General features: G+C 34.0%; 2 protein-coding genes across 4 annotated transcripts; one reads left to right on the plus strand and one right to left on the minus strand.

Annotated features, from left to right (window-relative positions):
• The first annotated feature begins 6153 nt into the window (after positions 1 to 6153).
• Positions 6154 to 11683, plus strand: LOC144565464 (Reticulon family protein). 3 transcript variants are annotated; one of them, XM_078315225.1, is made up of 15 exons: positions 6154 to 7017; positions 7101 to 7166; positions 7259 to 7312; positions 7404 to 7469; positions 7564 to 7629; positions 7735 to 7812; positions 7894 to 7962; positions 8041 to 8106; positions 8208 to 8310; positions 8586 to 8660; positions 8818 to 8977; positions 9136 to 9205; positions 9389 to 9454; positions 10588 to 10710; positions 11180 to 11683. In XM_078315225.1, exons 1-15 carry the CDS (start codon positions 6465 to 6467, stop codon positions 11383 to 11385), a joined length of 1821 nt encoding a protein of 606 aa, XP_078171351.1. In that variant the 5' UTR covers positions 6154 to 6464; the 3' UTR covers positions 11386 to 11683. The 3 variants fall into 3 exon arrangements, with proteins under 3 accessions (XP_078171351.1, XP_078171352.1, XP_078171353.1); XM_078315226.1 differs by having other exon boundaries at positions 7265 to 7312; XM_078315227.1 differs by lacking the exon at positions 7101 to 7166.
• A 3932-nt stretch (positions 11684 to 15615) lies between these two features.
• On the minus strand, positions 15616 to 20114 carry LOC144565465 (protein ROOT INITIATION DEFECTIVE 3-like). Its single transcript, XM_078315229.1, has 8 exons — positions 19808 to 20114; positions 19206 to 19319; positions 18697 to 18830; positions 18263 to 18407; positions 17520 to 17698; positions 16699 to 16823; positions 16060 to 16253; positions 15616 to 15967 (listed from the first exon to the last, which is right to left on the minus strand). The coding sequence occupies exons 1-8, from the start codon at positions 20018 to 20020 to the stop codon at positions 15815 to 15817; spliced, it is 1257 nt and encodes a 418-aa protein (XP_078171355.1). The 5' UTR covers positions 20021 to 20114; the 3' UTR covers positions 15616 to 15814.
• Between the last annotated feature and the right edge of the window lie 3194 nt (positions 20115 to 23308).

Below are 23308 nucleotides of genomic sequence, written 5' to 3' on the forward strand. Positions count from 1 at the left end.
CTTATTAATTGAATTCAGGTCAAAGAATTTGATGAGTTTAAGAACACCCAGTTCTACTCAAAATACACAGCCTTCGAGTTAGTGCGCTGATTAAAATGCAGAGCTATCTTACTCGTAAAGAACTGAAAATTTTGTCTCGTAAACTGTAAGTCAATTAATTACCTTGTAATAAGTGTATGCATTGCTTTGGGATCTCTTCCTTCTCTCAAGTCTCTTCTGGAAATCAATGCCATAACGGAAAACAAAGCCAATATATAGGAGACATCAAGCACTGGTCTCCTCTCCATTATTTCATAATTCATACCAAGAATGGATCAATAAAAATGAGGAAAAAAAAAGAACAAGTTTTGAAGTCGAAGTACGTTCAAAGTTTTTCTTTGGAAATTTGATTAGTCTATTTGTCTGAAATTTGACAAAATGCATACATCTGGAACATATTTGCTAGTTGCATTTTGAGTTTTGAAAAATCATGTAGAAGTTATTTTGGTACGGAAGTGCTTGAATATATTTTTATTTATAAAATATATTTAAAAAAAAAAGGGCAATCGACTAACTATTTTCGTAATAGTCAGGTGGTCTCCTCTTATGGGTTTTAGAATAATGAATATGAAACCAAATAACACTAAAATAAAATTTCGCATAATGTATGTATCTAGTTATCATATATTTTAATAGTATAAGATGGAAGTAAAAAATTTAACCTCATCTCTAGCGTATAGTTATCATTCTTGTGATTTTTTTTTTGAGTAAGATTGGAGGTTAATCCATCCGACTATTTAATATACACAAGGGATTTCTTTATACGGCTTTTGAATCTGCAACTTCTCACACGAAGAACATTGTCTTTACCAGACCAAATATTAGTTCTCTTATCATTCTTGTTTTTTTGGTATAAATTTTGAGCAACAATTCTCAATCCGGTTGCTTTCTCTGAATGTCCATTTAATTTTGCATTAATTTGTGGTTGCTATACAATTTTCCACACAGAGAGGGAAACATTACACCTAAAAACTAATAATTTGAACGAGCATGAACATAATAGCAGATCATCCTTGCAAAAAATAAAAGATTATTTGTATATCAGCTATATCATATGTAGTGGTCTCCTCTTGTTTTTATTCATAGTACCCTAGCTATCACCAATCAACATGATTGTCGCTTAAAAATTACAAACTTATACTGAACATTTGAATATAATTTAATTACATATACATGCATAAACATGAGCGGAACTACATATGAATTAAGGTTGGAACGTTGAATAAATTACCGTAGTATAATTTATTTTACAAGATAAGTACTTGTAAAAACAAAATTACAGAATATAAAGATAAAATGTTAATTTTTTAATTTATAGACAATCCCTAATTAAGCTTTAAAACAAAGAGAAAGTACAAAATATAACATACTGACATTCCATTACTAACTATAACTCAATTTTGAAATTTTTTGAAGGCTAGATCTTAATTTTTTCTTAAGAACATATCAAGTCAACCAAGTCACTAAATGTTGCTAGTCCTGTTACCAACTTCAAGTTTGTATCTTTATTAATTAGAGTAATCTATGTTATAAATTCCGCGGTAAAATTTCAGAAAATAAATGCCAATCTCCATTTCCAAAATAGAAACATCCGAGTTCTTGGACACCACTTGGTGGGGTTATTATTCCTTCAGATCCAAATGAGCCATGCCATAAGGTAACATAACATAATATTTCTGTTTAGATCTGAACCATCCAGTCAGAATCCGCGCGATATTGAAGGCCTCGTGCAATCCATTTCGAATTTTAGTCCAAATTTTAATCGGGCAGTTCGGATCTAAAGAACTCATATACAAGCAACTAGATGTCATATGCAATTTGTCTTGTTATACAGCAAAGAATTTAACCACATCCTTTCTCAAAAGAATACAAAAAAAAAAAAAAAATCAACCACCACCACTAAGAGCATTATGTCAGATCCACTGTATTACAAATTTTTTTTTATAAAAAAATTAAAGGAAAATACAGGACACATAAAGCAAAATATTATGTCAGAATGTGGTCCCAATCGCAGAAAAATTGCCGATGCATTAAACCTCTCGGTCCAGTACCCTAAATTGGGACATAATACCCCAAATTGCAATTGCGATTGGCACAGATGTCGGTAATAAAAGGGTTGTTTGATAAATTGAACATGTAATTATTATTTTAACAACACAGGCATGCTGTATCATCGGTGCAGAAAATAAAAGAGACTAATGTTGTGCTTAAGTAGAGATGAAAATAAGAAAAAGAGATGGATTAGAAGGGGATGTATTTTTACTCTCTATACATAGAGATGGTCCGATGGATTAGAAGGGAATTTTGCTTCATTTTAAAATTTTGATGATATATTATGACCTTATTATTTCTGATACGATCAACAAAGAAATATTAAAAAAAATGAGGAATTTTAATTTGTTTCTGGCATAAGGCAGATTACATTTTTCCCATCCCAACCATTAACATCAGAATTTTCTATGATCATGAGGCGTGTCGCCGAAAAACATACAGCGGTTTGCTTTGCTTTATGACGGAGATGGAAATTTTTTATTTCTTTAAATTTTCCGATTTAATTTTCAAAATTAATTATATAATTAAAAAAAATAGATACTGGGACTACTTTTTAGTAATTATTTTAAAATTTGGTTCTCCTAATTTATTTTTTTGCTGTTGGATTTTTCTTTTTGTGTTTTTAATTTTTCCAGTACTGGAATCTGGAAACCATAAAAGCTGGGTTCAATGATTGCTGATCCCGACAGAAATGTCCACAAACAGTAATATCACATGCTGATCTAGTCGATTGTACCAAAAATATAGAAAAAGCAAATTTTGTACAATGTACAAAAAATAATTAAATATTGTGTGGTTTTCAATAGATGTCCTATGTTTTCTTTATTTATTTTTTCTTGTAAGAATATGCCACTCGTGATATTTTGCTGGCACTGTGTTGTGTCAGATTGTTTTGTGAGAGGATTGAATCGTCTGCCTCCCGGGACAGAAATTTTCTATCCTCAGAGTCACTGTTGGTGGATCTCCTAAATTCTAAATCCGGCCCCACCCCGCAGTGACTGAGGGGGCAGGATTTTCCTGCACCCCGGGGGGCAGGTGATCTGCTTCCTTTTGTGAGGGAGTTCAGATCTCCTGTCCCCTGGGGTGCAGGAAATTCCTGTTCCCAGAGTCACTGCGGGGTGGGCCCAGTTACTGTTAAAGGGTTAAAGTTAACTGGTCACTATTTACTAGGGACCTACTCTGCAGTGACTCTGGGGACAGGAATTTCCTGCCCTCAGGAGGGCAGACGATTCGGTCTCTTTGTGAGGGAATTACTACTGAGTAGTTTGAGAATTAGAGTTTTATTTTGATCCGGGTTAATTAGGGATGTGAACAGTATGTAAGTTAACTTTTGTTTCATGTTATATGAAATAAGACTTGTGCTTTTTATCCCTTTTTTTATTTTCTTGTTCTACTGACTCAATTATTGAAAATCTTTTTTATTGTCAAATTATTGTTTTCGTACTTTAATTATGTCTCACATTCTTTTTCTTTTTTTTCAAAGTTCAAACAAACAATTCAAACTATTCAACGCAATCTTCATTTTAAAATGTGTTGAAAGATTAAATTTATATTTTTTGAACTTTTACTATTATGTTAAATAAGTAAAAGATTATTGTTTTTGAATAGTTCCGAATTTAAAAATAATAATTTTGTATCCATAACCGTATAGGTCAACCCGTAAAAAATGAAAAGGAGAAAACATGAAGCATAACACATGGCATAAGCCATGACAGGTGCAGTATTCTCAAGTCTCAAGTCTCAAGTCTCAACCCTGTCCATCCGTGCCAATCTGTCATCGCTATAGGACAAAATGCAATTAAAACGCGGTCCTCAATGACACGTGTCCACTCGTGATGCATGTGTGCAGTGTCCCTCATGCATCCTGTAATGAATTACGAAATCTCTGCGATACTATGATCACCAATTTGTATAATTGCTAGCTATTATAAATTCTACCCTACAAGAATACAGATTAGAAGGTCCAGAACTCCAGATAACAGCAGAAAGAAATCAATAATTTATGACGACACAATTTACTGCATTTCATTTGCCACAAAAGACCTTTTGCAAATCTTTTCTAAGAAGTAAGAAGAACTGAGCAGAAGGCCAGAAGCTGCATGGCAGCAAATCTACTGAAAGAATGTTACCAGAACAACAAAGAGCAATATGGGGCTGGTCTAACAGCTACTTGGAGTGCGGATCCTCTGAGATATCTCAATTTTTGCGTGACCGACGTGTCCGGTGCCTATTCGGGGGTGATGTAAGGGTCAGTCTTATGTGTGCTTTGAGATTCGTGCAGAACGTATTTAAACGGTTAAGATTTTCCATAAAGTCACGCAAAATTTGAGATATCTCAGAGGATACGAATTCCAGCTACTTGGACCGTAAATTGCTCGGAGAGATAAACCGGACTTGAAGGAACGGTTCTCTCAAGTTGAATTGTATTGCAACATATTATTACATTTTTATTTTTTGTACGTAATTAGTCGAGTAAAACTAGAGTGTTTTTAAGTTCACAAAGTCTCTTTATAAACTCAATTTTAAAATTTATCAGATTGATTTTAAATAATAAATTCGGATTGTTGAAATTTATCTATCTTACGAATGATGCATCTACATGTAATAATTTTATATTTTTGAATTAATTTTGTATAAAGTCAAATAGTAAAAAAATAAATACATTAAAATTAATTCATAAACTTTATAATTTTCACCGCTTGACTTTATAGTAAATTAATTCGAAAGTTTTAATTTTTGCATGTAGATATATCACTTGTAAGGTAGACAGGTTTCAACAATTCGAATTCGTCATTTGAAATTAATCCTATAGATTTTAAAATTGAGTTTACAAAGAGACTTGATAAACTTATGAGCACCCAAGTTCACTCTAATTAGTCAATTTTCCTTTTTGATATGTTGCCATCATCATAATAACACATTTGAATTTGCAATTCAGAAATGTCTATTTCTTATTCTGTCTTTTTGAGCTATTATTGCTCAATAAGTTAATGTGGTACATTTTTTTATAGAGAATGTGAAATTAATAATTGTTTCACATTTTTACAATTAAAATTACAAATACCACATCAACACTATTACTTTGCAAGTGGCATGTAGATGATCTAATAAAAAATATAAGTTAAAAGTATTTCGTTATTTTTATAATACAAAAATGTTAAGATATTGATATTTATATAAAACGAACAAAACGATCGTAATTTTCATGAATAATATGAAAAAAATAGCGCGTCGTTCATGCAGTTTGCTGAATTAAAAAGTTGCTAAAATATAAATATTGAAAAAAAATAATTGCTATGGCCTGAGCCCTGAAAAATATAATAATTATTCAATAATTATAAAATTATGTTTAACAAGCCTGAAATTTTCCATTTTTTGTGACAATTCTTGATATATTTGTTTTCATCAAATATATAAAATAATAATATTTGACAAGCTAACGGATTTCACATAATAAGAAAGCTAGCTTTTGTCCCATACTCGGTTTTTCTGATCAATAAATTTGACTAAATTAACCAAAAATAATAATATAACAACTGTATTAATTGGATGTCAAAATTTTTTATTCCAGTTGTGAAATTGGAGAGGAGGTAATCGTAATCTCTCTCTCTGAAAAAAAAAATAGAAGTCGGATCTCGCAGGTACCTGAGGTACTACGTAAATTTGGACCGTTATTTTAACTAGACACGAATCTCAAACCGTACCCCCATGGTTTCTACGGAGTGCGTATCCTCTGAGATATCTCAACTTTTACGTGACCGACGTGTGCGGTGCCTATTCGGGGGTGATGTAGGGGGTCAGTGTCATGTGGGCTTTGAGATTCGTGCAGAACGTCTTTAAACGGTTGGGATTTTCCATAAAGTCATGCAAAGTTTGAGATATCTCAGAGGATACGAATTCGTTTCTACGAGCATTGAATTGAGTTTTGCCCGGCCGGGATTAACCTGAGGAGATACGGACTCGAAAAAATAGAGATCTCGCCCCGCTCCCAGATCGCTGCTACAGTACGTCACTGCCCACTGCTCCTTTTCTTCATAAATAAAAAGAGAAAACAAAAGAGAGCAGTAATACCAACACAAATCTAATCTCTCTCTCTTAGCTTTCTCACCGAATGCTTCAACCCCACCAATTCCTCTCTTTTCTCCCATCGGTATAACCTTTGCCAAAAGAAAGGAAGCAAAAGAAGCAGAGAAAGATAAAGAGAAAACATACACAGTGAACAGTAGGGAAACGGAAACGGAAACGGAATAGAATTGCAAGGCAATCCATCTCCCTCCACTTATTGCGTTTGCATCACCACGATATAAAGCAGTGTAAAAAACAGAGTAGTCTAGAGAGAGAAATAAGAGAGAGATAGAGATAGAGATAGAGATATGAGTAGTAGCACCACCACTACTCCTAGAAGGAGAGGCGTTATAGCCAGAAATGGCGCTCAATCTAGTTCAATTTGGGAGACGCGAATCAAGATGGACGAGGGGAAAGGGGGAATTAAGGTCTTCAATGTAAGCGAAAACAGAGACGATGAAGAGGGGTTGAGGGTTTATAGAAAATTGAGGAGAAATCAGAGCGAAAGTAACGCTGAAGGAAAGAAGCGAAAGAGCTGGAAATCAACGGCTGCGATTAATCCAGCTCAATTGAGAAAGTCTCAATCAGAGATCTCAAATGCTCAACGAATTTCTATTGAGAATCCAAAGGAAATTGCGGGTAGGGTAAAGGAGGTCGTAGCAATTGGGAATGGAGAGCAAGTGGAAGGGGAAGAAATGGAGGTGGAGAAGCAAATTGATCAGGAAATGCAGAGAGAGAAGAGCGTCAATGAGAGTCATGAATTGGATAAGGTAGAAACTAGTAAACAAGAAAATGGGTCTGTGATTGCACAGGAGATAGATCAAGAGGAAATGGATGTAGAAAATGAGACACCGATTCAAGGTATGTGTTAGCTAAGTTTGTGTTTATTCTAAATAAATTTGGACAAGCAAGATTTTTATGTATGTATTTTATATATGTATTAGAGGAAACATTTGTTCTGGATGTCAATGTTCAGGCACTGAACCAGTATCAAGCAACCCCTGCACAGGGTAATTCAGTTCAATTTTCTGAATTAAGATTATGATTTTTCTTTATCATTTTATTTTTTGAATATTATATATTTATTTTCTTATGATTGTAGAGAAAGTAGTAGAGACCAGGGAAGTGAGTCAAGAGACAATAAAATCTCCTCCAGGTTTGTTTGTTTTTGTTCTTTTCTTCTAATTCACAATCTATTGATTTCTTATTTTTTGGTACTGATCAAATTTGTATTTGATTTAAAGCAGAGAAGAAAACAGGTCCAGTGAGGAAAAATGATGTATTTCATTTAGAGCCTACAAAACCTTCTCCAGGTTAATTTAACTACTGAAAACACATTATGTTTGATCAAATTGTTTTGTTTTTTCATTGTTTAATTTAATAAAGGCTTGTTGTCAACTTCACTAGAAAAAAAGCCCATTGCGGCAAACGACCGTTCAGTAAAACCAGAACCATCACCAAAAGCATCACTAGGTAATTTTTTTTCTTATGACTGACTGAATTTTTTTAGTCATTATTAATTGTCATTTCCTGAACTGATGCCTTTTATTTAATTTTGTTTCCTTCTGGTTTTACTAGAGAAAAAGTTGTCTTCCTTGAGTGAAAGCCGCTCAATTAATCCTGAGCCTGTTAAACTAACTCCCACAAAACCTACAGGTGTGCAACTACTAGTTTTTCAAGTACTTTTCGGGTTCTGTTGTAATGTTTGCTTATTTTGAACTTTTGAATAACATTCAGAAAAGAAGGTTACACTGGTAATTAATCATCGCAGTGCATTTCAGTCAGAACCGAGGAAACCAATCCATGGTATGTCACTTCCAAATTCAAATAATATTAACTTTATTAACATGGTGAAAATTTGAAAATATTTAATTTTGTTGTTAGTTGAAGTACCATACGAGGAGGTGCACCGTGCCACATATAGAAATTACAACAGGATGCAGAATATGGGTTAGTATTTTCTTAGTCTTTCTGGTAAAACTATTTTTTAGTGTAATGGTCTTTTATTTCCTTCTTTCTCGGAGGTTATCTATGAATTATTCAATGTGCAGTGGATTTGGTGATGTGGAGGGATGTATCAAAATCCGCGTTTGTGTTTGGTTTGGGCACTTTCATGCTCGTCTCCTCTTCCTATGCCAAAGATTTCAATTTCAGGTAAGATAACATGATCATGCTTCATTTTTCTTATTTAGAAACTAATGGGATTTTCTCTATTTTATACAACTACTGGAAACCTCTTCCATATGGTGATAATCTCTGCTTAAGTTTTGTTTTCTTTTATGTTCCCTCCATTGGAGGAAAGAGCATCCTATTCTGAATAAAAGCTGTCAGAATGTTCTTTGTACTAGCTTTTCTGGATTTATATTATCACTCTTTTTATAAATTATAACTTCCTCTTTTTTCTTTTTCCTCCTCATCTTTTGTTGCAGTTTAGTTGCAGCAATTTCCTACATGGGTCTGACATACCTGGGCCTTATTTTCACCTACAAGACAATCCTTCAAAGGTACGTATTCTTCTACAAAATTGTGCTATTTGCAACTTGATGCCACTTTCAGATTTGTACTCAAATGAGCAGGCCATTTGAAATTTACTAGGACGAAATGACAAACTACCAATTTATTAAAATATGATATGGATGTTACAATATTACGTTTGTACAGAGGTGCAAATATTGAAGCGGATGAAGGAAGAGACCAGGGATACATTCTAGTTGGAGAAGAGGAGGCCATTTGGCTTTTAAGGCTTCTATTACCCTATATAAATGAGGCTCTTTTAAGGCTCAGAGGGCTCTTCTCTGGGGACCCTGCTACTACTATGAAGGTAAATAGAAAAAAACATTTCAATATAGTAAAAACTTTCCAAACAAGAAATTGTAAATAAATATATATATTAAAAAAGAAAAACTAGAAATTATTCTTGTTTCTTGGCAAGGAAAGAAGATTAATATACTAATAAGAGAATTTATGTTTAAATGTCAGTTGGCGTTACTACTCTTTGCAATGGCTAGGTGTGGAAGCTTTTTGAATATCTGGACTCTGGCCAAACTAGGTACTGTCTTTCAAAAGAGAATTCTCTGCTTTCTATGTTACATACTTACATTCCAAATTGGCTATACTATTTATTTTTGTTATATTTAGTATCACTAGACAAAACAAAAAACTCTGTGCATACCAAAATTGGGATGCAGAGAGGACTTGGACACTTCACTTTATAACTTGTCAATTAATGCAGTGTTCTTCGGCGTCTTCACCATCCCCAAAATATGCTCCTCTTATTCCACCCACCTTGCAAGATATGGTAAATTTCTTATCACTTCTCTTATGTTATTTTTTTTCGAAGTAATTGAAAACTAATCTACCCTTCTAGATAAGGACATATCCTTTTCATTGACTGGAATCAGACTACGTGGACTAATTTAATTAAATGGTAAAAAATTAGCTGCCACTGTCTCTTAATTTAGAAAAAGAATATATGATAGACTTTTTTTGCCACTTACAATGTTTGCGGTAGTTTAAAATTGCAGAATTTTTTTGTCACCTCTCTGCAGTTTTTAACATTCTGAAATTTTTTTTGACATGAAATAGCATTTTTTTTTCTACTCATATTTTCTTGTCAATGGATTAATGTTTCCAATTCAATTATTTTGAAAGCAAAATGGATTTTATATAATTTTTTTTTTTTGTATAAATGGAGAAGGCTCGGGAGTGTATTAAATTACTTATAATGTATCCAGATAAATTTCGTCTGTGAAAAGTGCTTGGCAAAATCATCATAAATTAACTGTTTAATCCAACTTAGACATTAGCTCCATAGATTAGAAAAAAAATTTAGCTAGACTATCTTTTCCTTAACATATTCGGTAGTTCCAGCTTTCAATTCTTTTGAGATTTGATGGCAATAATTTTTTATTTTCTTGGCTCACCTACCAAAGCTACCAACCTCTAAACTTTCTGTTCAGTCATGTGGTGTCAGATCACCCAGTAAATAGGTTAGAGAAAGGGTAAATTCCAGGTAAAAATACAAAGGTAGACTGAAGGCAGAATGGCAAATGCTCAAGGACTGATTCCTTTTTGCCTTTACCACGTGTCCACGTGCACTAGGCTTGTAGTAAATTAGAAGCAAGCCAAGAATTAGATAGGCTTTGCGCTTCACCAAAAGCTTCCCCACATCCCAATGCATCGTTCTAATCCTAATCCATGCTATATTAAAAGTAAAGAAAGTTGATATTCACTGTCTTATTGTTACACATATCCTGTACATAACTGCAAAAACAAGGAATTTTTAAACTATAATCTATTTAATATTTGTGCAATGAAGATGATTTATTTTTTGTCATGAGATTTCATGGGAAACTAAAATTCTTCATTAAGTTCTGCAAGTTTTTTATTATTTTTCTATAAACATAAATTGATTAATCTGTAAACATCCAGCGAAGTTCTGGGTTGAAAGGTTTAGAGATGGATGGGAGGCTTGCACGCATAAGAAGGCTGTTGCTGCAGCACTTTTCACGCTCTTTTGGAATATCTCTTCTACCACTGCTCGTGTTTGGGCTGGTACATTGCTTAATCTCTAGTCTTTGACTGTTTAATCAAGACTAATAAATAAATATCTGAGCATGTTGAATGCCTAGAAGTGGAAGTCCCAGTTTCTAATACCGCAATTGGTGAAAAAACATATATTGGGTTCAATAGCTGAGATTCCAAATATGAAGTTTCCTGGCTAGTGTTATTAACTCATTGCAATTTTTTAAATTAATAAATCCATGAGGGTTACTAATGATGCACCCAAAAAGGAAATTGTGTAACAATGCAAGTTAATGGAGATACATTGGGTAAAAAAAATGCTGCTGAAGTAAAATTTATATCTATAATTGGTCATTTAATTATATATATATTTTCTTCGTAATATGATATGACAACTAGAAAGGTTTTCTCTTTTGTTTTTTTGTTGTTTTTTTAAGAGAAAAACAGTTCCCTAATTTAAATAAACTCAATGGGCTTTGTAAATTGTCTCTTTGATCAGTGTTCATGCTAGTGGTCGCATTCAAGTACTACCAGCAGAGAATGGCAGAAGAATGGAACGAACAAGATGAAGTGGAGGTTGATGAGATGCAAGAAAACCCCAAAAAAGCTAATCAAGCCCAAGGAAATGGATTCCATCACCGACAGAAAAGTGGGCCCGTTTCATTTGAGGTCAATAGAGAAAGGAGAACAAAAAGAACACTTTAAAAAAGAGAGTTACTTTTTTGTACGACGTTTTCTTTTGTGGTTTTCTGTGTTGCTGTAGAAGTAAGAGACAAAAATGAACCAGAATTGCCTAACAGGGGTGATGGATGGTATTGTATTTAGCAATAATAGGGCAAATTAAATGCGAATTTTCGCGATATCCAGTTGGGTGAAAGGAAAAAAATGGGCTGGAAATTAGTATTGATTTGTATGGGGGTGGAAACTGGAAAAAGAGATATATGGTTTTTAGAATGTAACCTCTTTGTTCCTTGCTAATGAATTGGGTAGTTTTAATTGTTAATCCAGATCCACGGTCAAGACAATCACATAATTATACGGTGGGGCATTTTGGGTCATTGATTCTTGACCCGTTTTTTTGGGTTGGACCTGACATGCTGACTAGAGTGGAAAAAACGTAACATGCTGTGTCGTGTCGTGACTAATACGTCGTAATTTTGGTCTCGTGTCATACTGTGATCAAGTTAGTTTTTCACATGCTGTGGCTAAAATGTCAATGGGTGGTCACAGTGCATGAATGGCCATGCCACGTGTTGTGCTTAAATGTGTCGTGACTCGCGTGACTCGCGTGGTCATTTAATCATAATTTAAATTAGTTTATTCAATTTACTCAAAAAAAGATTAATTATTCAAGATTTACCATTTAATCAAGATCTAACGGTCCTAATTGCACGTGACTCGCATGACTAAGTGCTCTGCAGTCAGTGACTAAATATTTCGCGTGTCGTGTCGTTACATGTCAAATTTTCTAAAATTGGTCACGGTAAGTAAATAATCACAGCGGCACAGAACATGCAAGTCATAGCACGTAACCGATACACATGCCGTGCCGTTTTGTGCTGTAACCGTGTTGTTTTGTGACAAAGCCGGTCCTGTCGTGCCATTTTTCCATTCTACTGCTGACTAGTTGAGAGAAAAGTAAGAGAATTTAACATATCATAATTACTTTAATTTTTAATTAAAACCTGAAGTGCAAATCAAAACCGACAAATTTTTGGTAATGTCGAGATCTAATAGGTCGACTGGCTGATCAATAAATAGGGAATGAGATCCGCTGTTATTCTTTCCATGCTCTTCTCCCTATCTCTCTCCTCTTACTCTCTCCCACGTGATGTTCTCTCTCTCTCTTCTCTTCTTTGAAGAGAGAAATAGAGAGGAAATGAATAGCAGCATGCTGCTATTCTCATTAGAATAGCAGCAGATTGGGATCCAATAAATAGGACGATTTGAACTGACATGTTTTTTTTTTTTGGATATTTTTGAAGTCTAGTGCCCACATCTCGCTTCATTATCATTTTCATGGCTGAAGCCTGGGTAGTGGATTGCAAATGCACGGCGCGTCGGCACGTACAGCTAAGGGTAAAGTAAGAGTAAAATTAAGGTGTGATGTGCTCACCAACTTCTAGTAAGAGCAAAATTAAGGTGTGATGTGTTCATTAAAAGAGGTTGGTGAGCACACCTTCAAAAGATTATCGGATTGACTTCGAACTGTGGATTCAAACTGTTGAAATTTAAGTACTTTGTAAGTGATGCATGTACATGCAAATTTTTTAACGTTTTGAATTTATTTAGCATATGGTCAAGTGGTCAAAACAATGAACATTTTATAGGTTATTTTTTAAATTGTTTTATGTATTAATTTTTTTATTATTTTTTTGACCACTTGACCATATACTAGATGAGTTAGAAACTTTAAAATTTTTACATGTACATGCATCATTCACGAAATACTTAGATTTCAACGGTTTAGATTCGTAATTCAAAGTCAATTCGATAGTCTTTTGGAGGTATGCTCACTAATCTTTCTTGGTGAGCACATCACACCCTAGTTTTGCTCATATAGTATATACGGTGTGTTTTATTAAATGTTTTGTGATAAGATGTGTCTGTTTCGTATTTTTAGTCGTGTTGTGTTTTATAATTTGTAAATCGGCACGTTTAAACATGATATGTTTAGACACGATACGATATAACACGTCTAAATACTAGCACGTTAAGTCTAGACACAAATAAGGCACGGTATGTTTCAGAATTTTCTTTAAATTTTTTAGTCCTTGGAAATATTTTCTTATGTTATAACAAAACATAAAATTTTATCCGAAAAAAAAATATAATTTAATTTGTTTCTGATTTATTGAACGGTAGCGCATATTTTTAAAATAACAAATTACCAAGATCTAGAAAAAAGAAAAACTACCACGGTACGCCTAAATATTGATACAGAACGCCGTACCAAATCTTATTGTGCCGTGCCGTTAAACATGTTGTGTTCATCTCTAAACTCCGATACTGTGTGACACGGTACGTCTAAAAAATTGGATGTGTTAGCACAGCGCGGTCTGATTTCAGATATGTCAAAGATACGATACGCCAAAACACACACAGCACGGTACAGTCGCAATACCCTAAGCCTGGGGTAGATATCATGCTGATTTACCAAACGAGTTGTTTATGTATGGTAGTCATAATAAAGTAATATGCTAATAGTCCATAAAAGGTCAATGATAATAGAAATAAAACAGCATAAAGGAAGTATGATAATTCGACCAACATTTCGGCCTATGGGCTGGTTGTGTTGGGCTCATTTCGGGCTCAAAATTAAATAGGTTAACAACTTTTAAATTCAAGTGAATTATTTCCTCCGAATTTAACAAACACGTGCACATACCACATGATTTTCAATTGATAATATATCAAAATTTAATTATGTAATTAATTTTATGCACACTCGTAATTATCGTATGTGTCAACTTTTGTCAGGCCAGAATGATTATATTATGATTTTTTTTTATAAAGTACGAATTCTTCTATGAGAAGTTGAGAACGAACTACTATCTCACAGCTTAATTATTTTCATTTAATAAAAGTACTTTCCTGTACATTGTTGGCGACACAATAAAATGCTAAGAGGGTTGTTAATTTTTTTATTAATGTATAGTATATATATATTTTTTAAATATCATTCGCATCAACTTAATAGCAATGGTCGAAACGTCCATACGAAATGAGCAATTATTGACTAGATAAGAGTTTATGGTTAATATTCCTTTTACATAACCACCAATTAATCCGACATTGAACCCTTTATTAAGCATACATATAACTCAAATATCCAAACCTTTCGCTATTATCTGATCTTTATGAAAAAAGTTCAAGCTCCACTTCTATAATAAAGCATAAAAAAGTTTAAACGTGATGCTAGTGGATAAGTTGGCATTAAGAAATATTCTTTACGTGAACACAAATGCATAAATGTTCCACCAAAAAGGTATCAATAAGCGCACACACACACACACACACACCCACTTGAGAATTGGAAGCCTTTAGATATCTCACCACAACATAGTGGCGACAGCATAATGTGAAGTAATATTAGTTAGTTTATGGGGTGCAGACGCCGGTTCCTATTACTTCGTTGCATTGGACTCTTAAGTGTGAGCAAATTCTCTCCTTTTTTTCCACATGAATCAAATGAATTTTTTTTATTGTTGGTCTTCAGTTTGGTGATAAGAGTACCTTGTGAAGTTGTTATTACGTAATCTGTTTAATGTCTTTGCTCTGCGGACAAGTAGCATTTCAACCTTTGTCAGTTAAAATGTATTCACAAGAGTTTTTTTTAATCTGTCCAAATAGATGGATCTTAGGCAAAATACATGAAGTTTACAAGAGCTAAAAATTACAAGTTTTCACAATAGCGGTATGTGAGTAAATTAGATCAGAACACACGGGGTAAAAGAAACCCGGCAAAATCAGTGTGTAGTTGTTTCCTCTCTGTTCATGTAATAAGAAAAAAAAAAATCCAGTGCTTCTTCGGAGCAAGCAATGGTTACAATATACAAGTACCACATACTAATTCATAAACTTGCTTAATATAAAAAACCTACCATTCATGCTCCGGTTACCACTTGTATGTAGAATGTATAATAATGTTGAAAACTTTAGACGTAGTACTCCACCCATTAAAAGTAAAACCGACGTAATAATTTTCAAAAAAGAAAGCCATGTTGGAGAATTGATGAACTGCATACTGGACTGTAGAGGCCTTAGCGTTGTGTATTCACATTTGTTTCATATTTTGGAAAATTATACTGTAACTATGCATCTTCATGATTGGATAGTGCTTCTCAAGTCTTTTCAGGAAACTTGTCCGTTCAAATGTTTGTGGCCTCAATATTGCATGTTTTAGATGGTACATTGGCAATGTTGACCTCAGTTAGCAGGGATAATTTTTGATAAAATTGACACAACAAAATTTGAAATCTAGATAGAAAATGCAACTGAACAGCACATTAATGCCCAGTGCATTTAAAAAGAGATCTATATTTAAACACATGACTAAATACTGGGAGAAAATTGAGATATAATTTTGAGAAAAAAATGTTCAACATCTTCCTCTTTTTTTTTTTTGTTTTGCTTATGGCTTGGTGTGATCTAGAAGCTCTTTCACATAAAAGCTCTGCTGATCTTGGCACAATTTCTTCCACTTCTCTGCCATTTCAACCAACTTTTTGTTTTCTATGCGCAGTCTCTCTACCTCCATTTCAGCCACAGCAGAAGAATTATTCTCCTGCAGTAAATTAATAGCATATAATGCAAATTAAAATAATTTTGTATGTACCAAAATTTAAGCAAGAAGATCCAAAACAACAAGAATGTTACCTGAAGCTCTTTCAGTTGACGACCCATCAAACCAGAGCTTAAAAAATTGGGCTTCCAACAAGGTTGGGGCAAAATTACAGTATTTCTTCCCAAATCACCTTCTGATGAATCTACATACTTGCTTAGAGGCAGTTGATGTGCTAAATTAGTACCCTGCCTGGTTGGCTTAACTAGTAGTACATTGCTAATAGGAGCTGCAGGAAATAAGCAGACAGATAAAAGGGTTAAAGTGGAAAATATGGGGATATATTATGTGTACTAAATAGTAATGCCTTTTTAAGTCCCTGTTTGTTGAGTCATTGACTTGATTCATTTATTTATTCTTTATGACTAACATTTCTACAAATTTGCTAATGATAAATTATTGTTCAATGCAATCTTGGACATGAACAGAAACTTTGTATCGGTAAGACCTGATTAGCAGCTTTTGACCTGTAATAATGTTAAGAGGACGAACATATAAGCATTAAGCACTAGTGTTAATACCAGGACAAAAAAGAAACATTTTTCTGATCATGTTGAAGTAATCAAACTTTATAAGATGAACCTACATCATATAAGGACAAAGAACTGGCATTTCTTAAACAAAATTTCTAAGGAATAAAATGTGAAGATATAGTAGAGAGTCTGTGTCAGAACCTTTGGCGTGTTTTAGCACGCGTACCACATGCTGGGTCATAATGTCCCAAATTCGAATTATGCCATCCTCTGATCCTGATACTAGTGTGGTTCCATCCCGACACGCTATGCTTGTTACAGCCACACTACATTGTAGAAATTCATAGACACGCTATATACATTAACTGAAGTGCTGAAGCCAAGTAACACACAGAGGTGACAAGTGCTGGGTCATGTCAATTTTGTATTTATGCATCCACATCGATGAAAGGTTGATTGAATTTGGGTAGGGATGGATCTCGGTCAGATGTGATTGTAGGTTAGGCTAGTTGGGTTACAGTCTGATCAAGTTAGAAAGGCAAGCTCAGGTCATGGAAATCTGTCGAATCTTTAGGTTGGGATGGTTTAGGTAGATCAGGTGGTACATTGTGTTGGGCCACTGGCCCACTGCATCTTACAGGGGTCAACATATAACATTTCTGATGATGACCCTAACCTTGTTATAAACAAATCCATGGAAAAAAAAAAAATACCACATGCACAAACTGGCAGGATAATCACTATCTTTCCATGATTATATCCTTCAGATAAACTAACCTTTAACCCTGTATTAATCATGCATATGTTTATCAGGCATCCTGAAGTTTGGATAAAATCATAGGCACACAAATAAAATACTGAACTAATATTGGATCCCTAAAGCTCCAACAGAAGATAAGTTCCTAAAAGACACACCCAGAACTGCCAAAAATAAATGAATACAATACAGGAAACATTCTACACGTGGGACTTGAAGTTCTAACTTTAGACTAAATTGATGAGGATGTAAAGAAGACAAGAACCTGTGATCGAATAGTATGCCTATCGTGGGGTTGTTTTCAGCATTCAGGGATTTAATGTAAATTTTGCCATCCCTGCAGCCGGCATAGAACCTATGTTCCCCTGGATCAATTGCAAGAGCATCTGCTACACTATCAAGTGGGATGCTCCTCAGAATTTTACCCTCTGACAAGCTAAATATCTGTAACCAACAATTTTAATCAATCTGCAAAAAGTTTTGGGCATGAGAGAGCAACAGGTAGCAAACATGGTGGTAGACCAGTGGCTATCAACTACCACCAGGGTTTCTACACATACAAAAGCACAGACCAAACTGGTAAAATAACAACCAAATCCAATCTGGTGGACATGAGAAAGGAATAGGTAGCAAAGTATGGTGGTGAACCAACAGGCATCACATACCAGCCGGGCTTCTACAGGTACACAAGCACAGATCAAACTGATACAATAACAACCAGCAACTACCTATTCTAACATGAAATTTTATTTTGGCTAAGGACAACATTTAAGGGTCATTGTTGCTTCATAAAAATGAATTTGTTGAGCTGTTACCATACCACCTGTGCAGATGCATGCAAATCCTGAGTGAAAATGGTATTCTACCAAAAGCCATTTTGTGCCAAGTATACCTGGCTACACTGACCTTTAGCCAGTACTAGCATTCGGTCCTCAAAAGCTGCCTTAAAATCTAATTTGACATGCATCCCAAAAAAAAAAAAATCTGATATCAGCAAATGAACTGCACCTTACAAGTACGATCTTCAGATGAAGAAATGATGATAGAATTAGACAAACCACGGCCCACGACTATGTCAGTAACACGTAAAGCATGTTCAGTCCAGCTATACAAGTATGATAAGCCTGACTGAGCCTTCAATACATCAAATATCCTATTTCCAAGGTTTAAATCATGACAAAAAAGTTATTAACCAAAAGAAAAATATTACCTATACCAAAAACAAGTAAAAGTCCTATTAAATATCCAACAACCTTTCTAATATCTCTTGATCATTTGAAAGGAATATTCATCTTTTGGTGAACATATACATGACTTGAGCTATCTCTGGTTGAAGGAATTTAGAATAGACTTGAAAAACAAGCTAACAAATTAACCATGCCCATCATGTATATCGCAAGTGTGAGAAATAACGATAATAATATATATGCAATTATACATACATAATTAGGTTCCAAACCCTGACACATCCATCGTCTGATCCAGATATCAATAGAGAATCGTCATCTGAAAGTGCAAGACAGGTCACTGATCGGTAATGTGCATGCCATTTGTTTAACAGCTTTCCACTTGCTACCTACAGTAAAGGACAAAAGAAAATTAGCATCAAATAACTTTTTAACATAAATGCGTGAATCACCTCTAGATATACAATACAAGTTTAAATAGAGCTCTGAAAATAAGAACCAAATGAACTGCAATAACTTCACTAAAATAAAACACTAAACCAAAACAAAAGTTCATGCAAAAGGTAATAAGCACAGATGTGGTAGCTCAGTAATATGTTACTCTGGTAGTCAGATATGGTGCGGTGTATCCAGTACGCTCATATTAATGGGTACCATTTGATTGTACCGGTATAGAACCTTGTCGCTTAGTATATGACTGCTGGAAGTACTCTAAAAGAAATTATATATTTATTTGATGAAAAAGAAAGAAAAACTAGAGTTACCTCCCAAAAGTAAATAGATCCAGAAGAACCACCTCCTATTAAATAGGTACCTTCAGAGTTTGCAGTAAGAGGCCCAATTGGTTCAGCTGGGAAGCTCTTCACCCCAAATTGTGGCTGAAATTATGTAAGCCTTGACTAAATAAGTCCAAATTAACTTGCGATTTATAACTTAATCTAAAAACTTTACAAAAACAGAACCCACAATTTCTTTTAATTGCAAGTTGTGTCGAAGCTTTGTCTTCCATGATTCAGAAACAGTTTGACAAACATTATTATTGCTAACACTTTTCTTTCACTGGCTCAAACTGAACTGAATCAAGTCATATGGAAAGAAGAAAAATGAAGGTATTGGTAAATTATATTACTTGACTTAACCTTGTCAAATAAGATTAGTTGAAGGAAGACAATATTTTCCTGCCGCAATTTGCAATTAACGCTACATCACGAGTTTAAGTGAAGCACAACAAACAACTATCTCATGTTTATTTGCAACCAGTGTAAACCTGTGAGACTTTCAAGTATAATTCACCAAATTCCCAAGAAAAAAAGCAAAAGGAAAGAAGAAAAAAAAAAAAAGGAAATTGACAATCGTTGAAGCATGCCTTGTCCCAGGACCAGAAGTAAATTGGAGCAGTGGATGCCGACCGAGAGGCAGGAATTTGAGAAGAAGCGATGAAGCGGGACCCGACTGAAGTAAGGCCATGACGAGGCGACGAGCACGCCTTGTAATTTAGTAGTTTGGTTCCTGAATTTAGACCCCAACTGTTAACGCCTGTATCCACCGGAGACGAGGCGATTATGATTTCTCCTTCCATCGGTGGCGGTTAATTTAACAAGAGAGAGCGAGGGAGGCTGGGAAACTAGGAAAAGAAAGAAAGGGTTCAAGTTCCTTAAACCCTATAAACAGCATTGAATTGCTGCAGTGTCGAAGCTAGTAATTTTGTTAAAAATAAGTGAACATATAGTTATAAAAACAAAAAAATAAAACAATATAAAATTAGAGTTGAGTTATGGTACTTCGCGAAGTAAAGCGATTGTTTTATTTCATATTTGTATTTTTAATTTTAGAATTCAAAACTTCAAGTCAAACCGTTCAAATTGATCTCCGTATTAAATTGTGTTTGGAGACTAAAATTTACATTTTTGAGAAATCTTTTTACTATCTTTTAGAATTTTTGAAATATTTTTTTTTTCTTCATAAAATTCTAGACCGTCAAAACTTGCCCAATCAGCTCTAACCTGCTAGAAACATTGAACCAAAACTTGCCCAAATTTTGGAATATTTTGGAATATTCTCATTACCCAATCAAACACAAAAAAATAGCAGCTCCAAATAATTTTTTTTTTCTTGGTTTTAGGGCTGCACAAAAAATTTGTAGTTTGGGATTCGATTCGAGTTTGATTTGAAAAAGTTCGTAAAAAGTTCAAATTTAAATAGTTCGAAATTAATTCAAACCAAATTCAAACTGGACCTGGTTCATTCGAAATAGGTTCGCGAACTATTCTAGTTCGAAATTCAAAGTAATGTGAACCGTTGATTTCTGCTGATGACTTATGTTCGCTGATGAGTTAAAAGTTAAAACATAAGGCCGCCCAACCATAAGTCAAGTCATAAGTCATAATCCTTGCTCTCAGTTTTAAAACCCTAGACGAATTTCATCTCACGCTTTCGGCAACTACGATCACTCTTTCTTGTCGTAAAAAAGTTCGTAAAAGATTCAAAATTGAGTTCGTAAAAAATTCGATTTGAAATTAATTCAAATCAAACTCAAACTCGGGTAAGTTCGATTCGGTTTGATTCGTTTGTAGCCCTACTTGGGTTCAATAGAACCCAACACACAATTTTTTCTTGGGTTACGGTGCTCTGCATAGTAAATGAGTATTTATTTTTACACTCATATTTTGCGATTTTAAAGTTCAAAACGTCGATCCGAACCGTTCAAGTTTATCTCCATATTAAATTGTACTTGGAGACCAAATTTTATATTTTTTGAAATTTTTTTACTATTTCTTTAGAATTTTTGAAAATAGTTGTTTTTGACGGTCCAGAATTTTTTGAAAAACAACGATTTTTAAAAAATTCTAAAAAAATAGTAAAATTTTTTCAAAAAATGTAAATTTTAGTCTCCAAGCACAATTTAATATGAAGATCAACTTAAACGGTTCAGATCGATGTTTTGAACTTTGAAATTGAAGATATAGACGTGAAGAAAAATACTCGCTTTACTTTGCGAAGTACCGTAGCCCAACTCTTTCTCAATGAGTTGGGATACGGTGCTTCGCGAAGTAAAACGAGTATTTTACTTCACACTCATATTTTGCGATTTTAAAGTTCAACACGTTGGTCCGAACTGTTCAAATTGATCTCCATATTAAATTGTGCTTGGAAACCAAATTTTATATTTTTTGCAATTTTTTACTATTTCTTTAGAATTTTTTAAAATAGCTATTTTTGACGGTCCAGAATTTTTTGAAAAACACTGATTTTCAAAAATTCTAAAAAAAATAGTAAAGTATTTCCATAAAAATGTAAAATTTAGTCTCCAAGCACAATTTAATATGGAGATCAACTTGAACGGTTCGAATCGATGTTTTGAACTTTGAAATTAAAGATATAGACGTGAAGTAAAACACTTCGCGAAATATTGTAACCCAACACACTCTCTCTCTCTGTGTGTATATATATAATACTCTAAACACAAAATAATATAATAAAAAATGAACACTAATATTCTTCTCCTTTCTCCTTACCATCACTGAGTGTTAAAAACAGAACTCCAAAGCTCCTGCTTTAGTAAACATGTTCGAGTCAAGTAAGTTCTGAAATTTAAGTATTGTGTTAATTTTTATAATCAGAAATTTTATCTTTAAGATAAACAATTTTAATTGAAAATCAGATAACTGTGCTTTTTAGTAGATGCATAGGATATTGTGCAAAAAAAATTATGCATTTACTGTCGACACGAAGGGCCTGTTCGGCTTTCAATTAGGAATGGGCATAGGAATTGAACTGAAAAGTATTGTTTCCGTGGGAAAAAAAATTCAGTTTTTTTTTTCCCACGGGAACAGTAACGCGGCCGAACAGGGCCCAATTGAGATATATATATTTTTTAAATCGAGAATTATGCTTTTGATTAGATGAATAGAGTTTTGTATATTGGTTGTTTTTTTAGTTGGAGAATAATACTTAGGGTCTGTTCGGCTGCTCTCTACAAAATACTGTTCACGTGGGAAAAATAAAATTCACTTAGACTGAATTTTTTTTTCCGACATGAACAGTAAATTTCAGTTTAAAAATTTCCTATTCCTATTTCCATTCCCACTGTGCAGCCGAACAGGCTCTCAGAGTGGAAGAACTGTACCTTTTTGAATTGAAGAATTTGTATTTTTTTTAGAACATAAATTGCTACCTTGTCGTTACATTTAGCTCTTCAGTTAAATCTACTTTTTCAAATAAGAATTTGTTGATCTCTTAATAAATCAACATAAAATATCATTTTATTAATCTGGCTTCAAAATAAAACAATTCATATGTAAGCTAACATTTCCGTAAAATCACAATAGATGAAGTCTTTTTTTTTAGAAAAAAAACAAGGCAAAAAGCCCATTTCATTGCTGAAATTGAGTTAAATACAAACCAAACTGATGTTCTTAAGTGGCCAGTATCCTGGACCAACTACCAAGTGCAAAAGAAGTAAAATATACCAAATCATACATCAACATAAGCATAACAGATGCCAAGTGCCAAAAGTACTTAAGAGTTGCTAAAACTAAGCCACTTAGTAAAGGGCTGAGACTATTAACACTACTTGAGCAAAACAAAATCCTGAGCTTCATCATCTACCTATGGACTCTCTGCATCTGGTGCAACCCCTGTGGGCTGATACACCACCATGGGGAGTGGCATGTACTGACTAAGTGGAATGACATCCTCAATTACTGGAAGCCAATTGCCCAATGCATCATTGAATCTTTTCTTCATGTTCCCTGTCCAGTATATACACAAAGATTTAATTGTTAGTATCATGTTTCTAGCATATTTAATGGGAGCATTATTAAAATAAAGATAATTTCTATGTTTCCATAGAGACCAACTAACTGCA

Source organism: Carex rostrata, chromosome 14 (genome assembly GCF_964058835.1).
Source record: "Carex rostrata chromosome 14, lpCarRost1.2, whole genome shotgun sequence".
In the NCBI taxonomy this organism is placed as follows: Eukaryota; Viridiplantae; Streptophyta; class Magnoliopsida; order Poales; family Cyperaceae; genus Carex; species Carex rostrata.

Excerpts from the sequence above, each read along its gene's own strand:
- LOC144565464 (XM_078315225.1), top strand. The coding sequence starts at position 6,465 with ATGAGTAGTAGCACCACCACTACTCCTAGAAGGAGAGGCGTTATAGCC. Across the intron at positions 7,813-7,893 it reads AACTCCCACAAAACCTACAG|AAAAGAAGGTTACACTGGTA; the intron begins GTGTGCAACTAC and ends AATAACATTCAG. Across the intron at positions 8,107-8,207 it reads CAACAGGATGCAGAATATGG|TGGATTTGGTGATGTGGAGG; the intron begins GTTAGTATTTTC and ends TTCAATGTGCAG.
- LOC144565465 (XM_078315229.1), bottom strand. The coding sequence starts at position 20,020 with ATGGAAGGAGAAATCATAATCGCCTCGTCTCCGGTGGATACAGGCGTT. Across the intron at positions 17,699-18,262 it reads CTGAAGATCGTACTTGTAAG|ATATTTAGCTTGTCAGAGGG; the intron begins GTGCAGTTCATT and ends TGTTGGTTACAG. Across the intron at positions 16,254-16,698 it reads CGTGCTAAAACACGCCAAAG|CTCCTATTAGCAATGTACTA; the intron begins GTTCTGACACAG and ends TATTTCCTGCAG.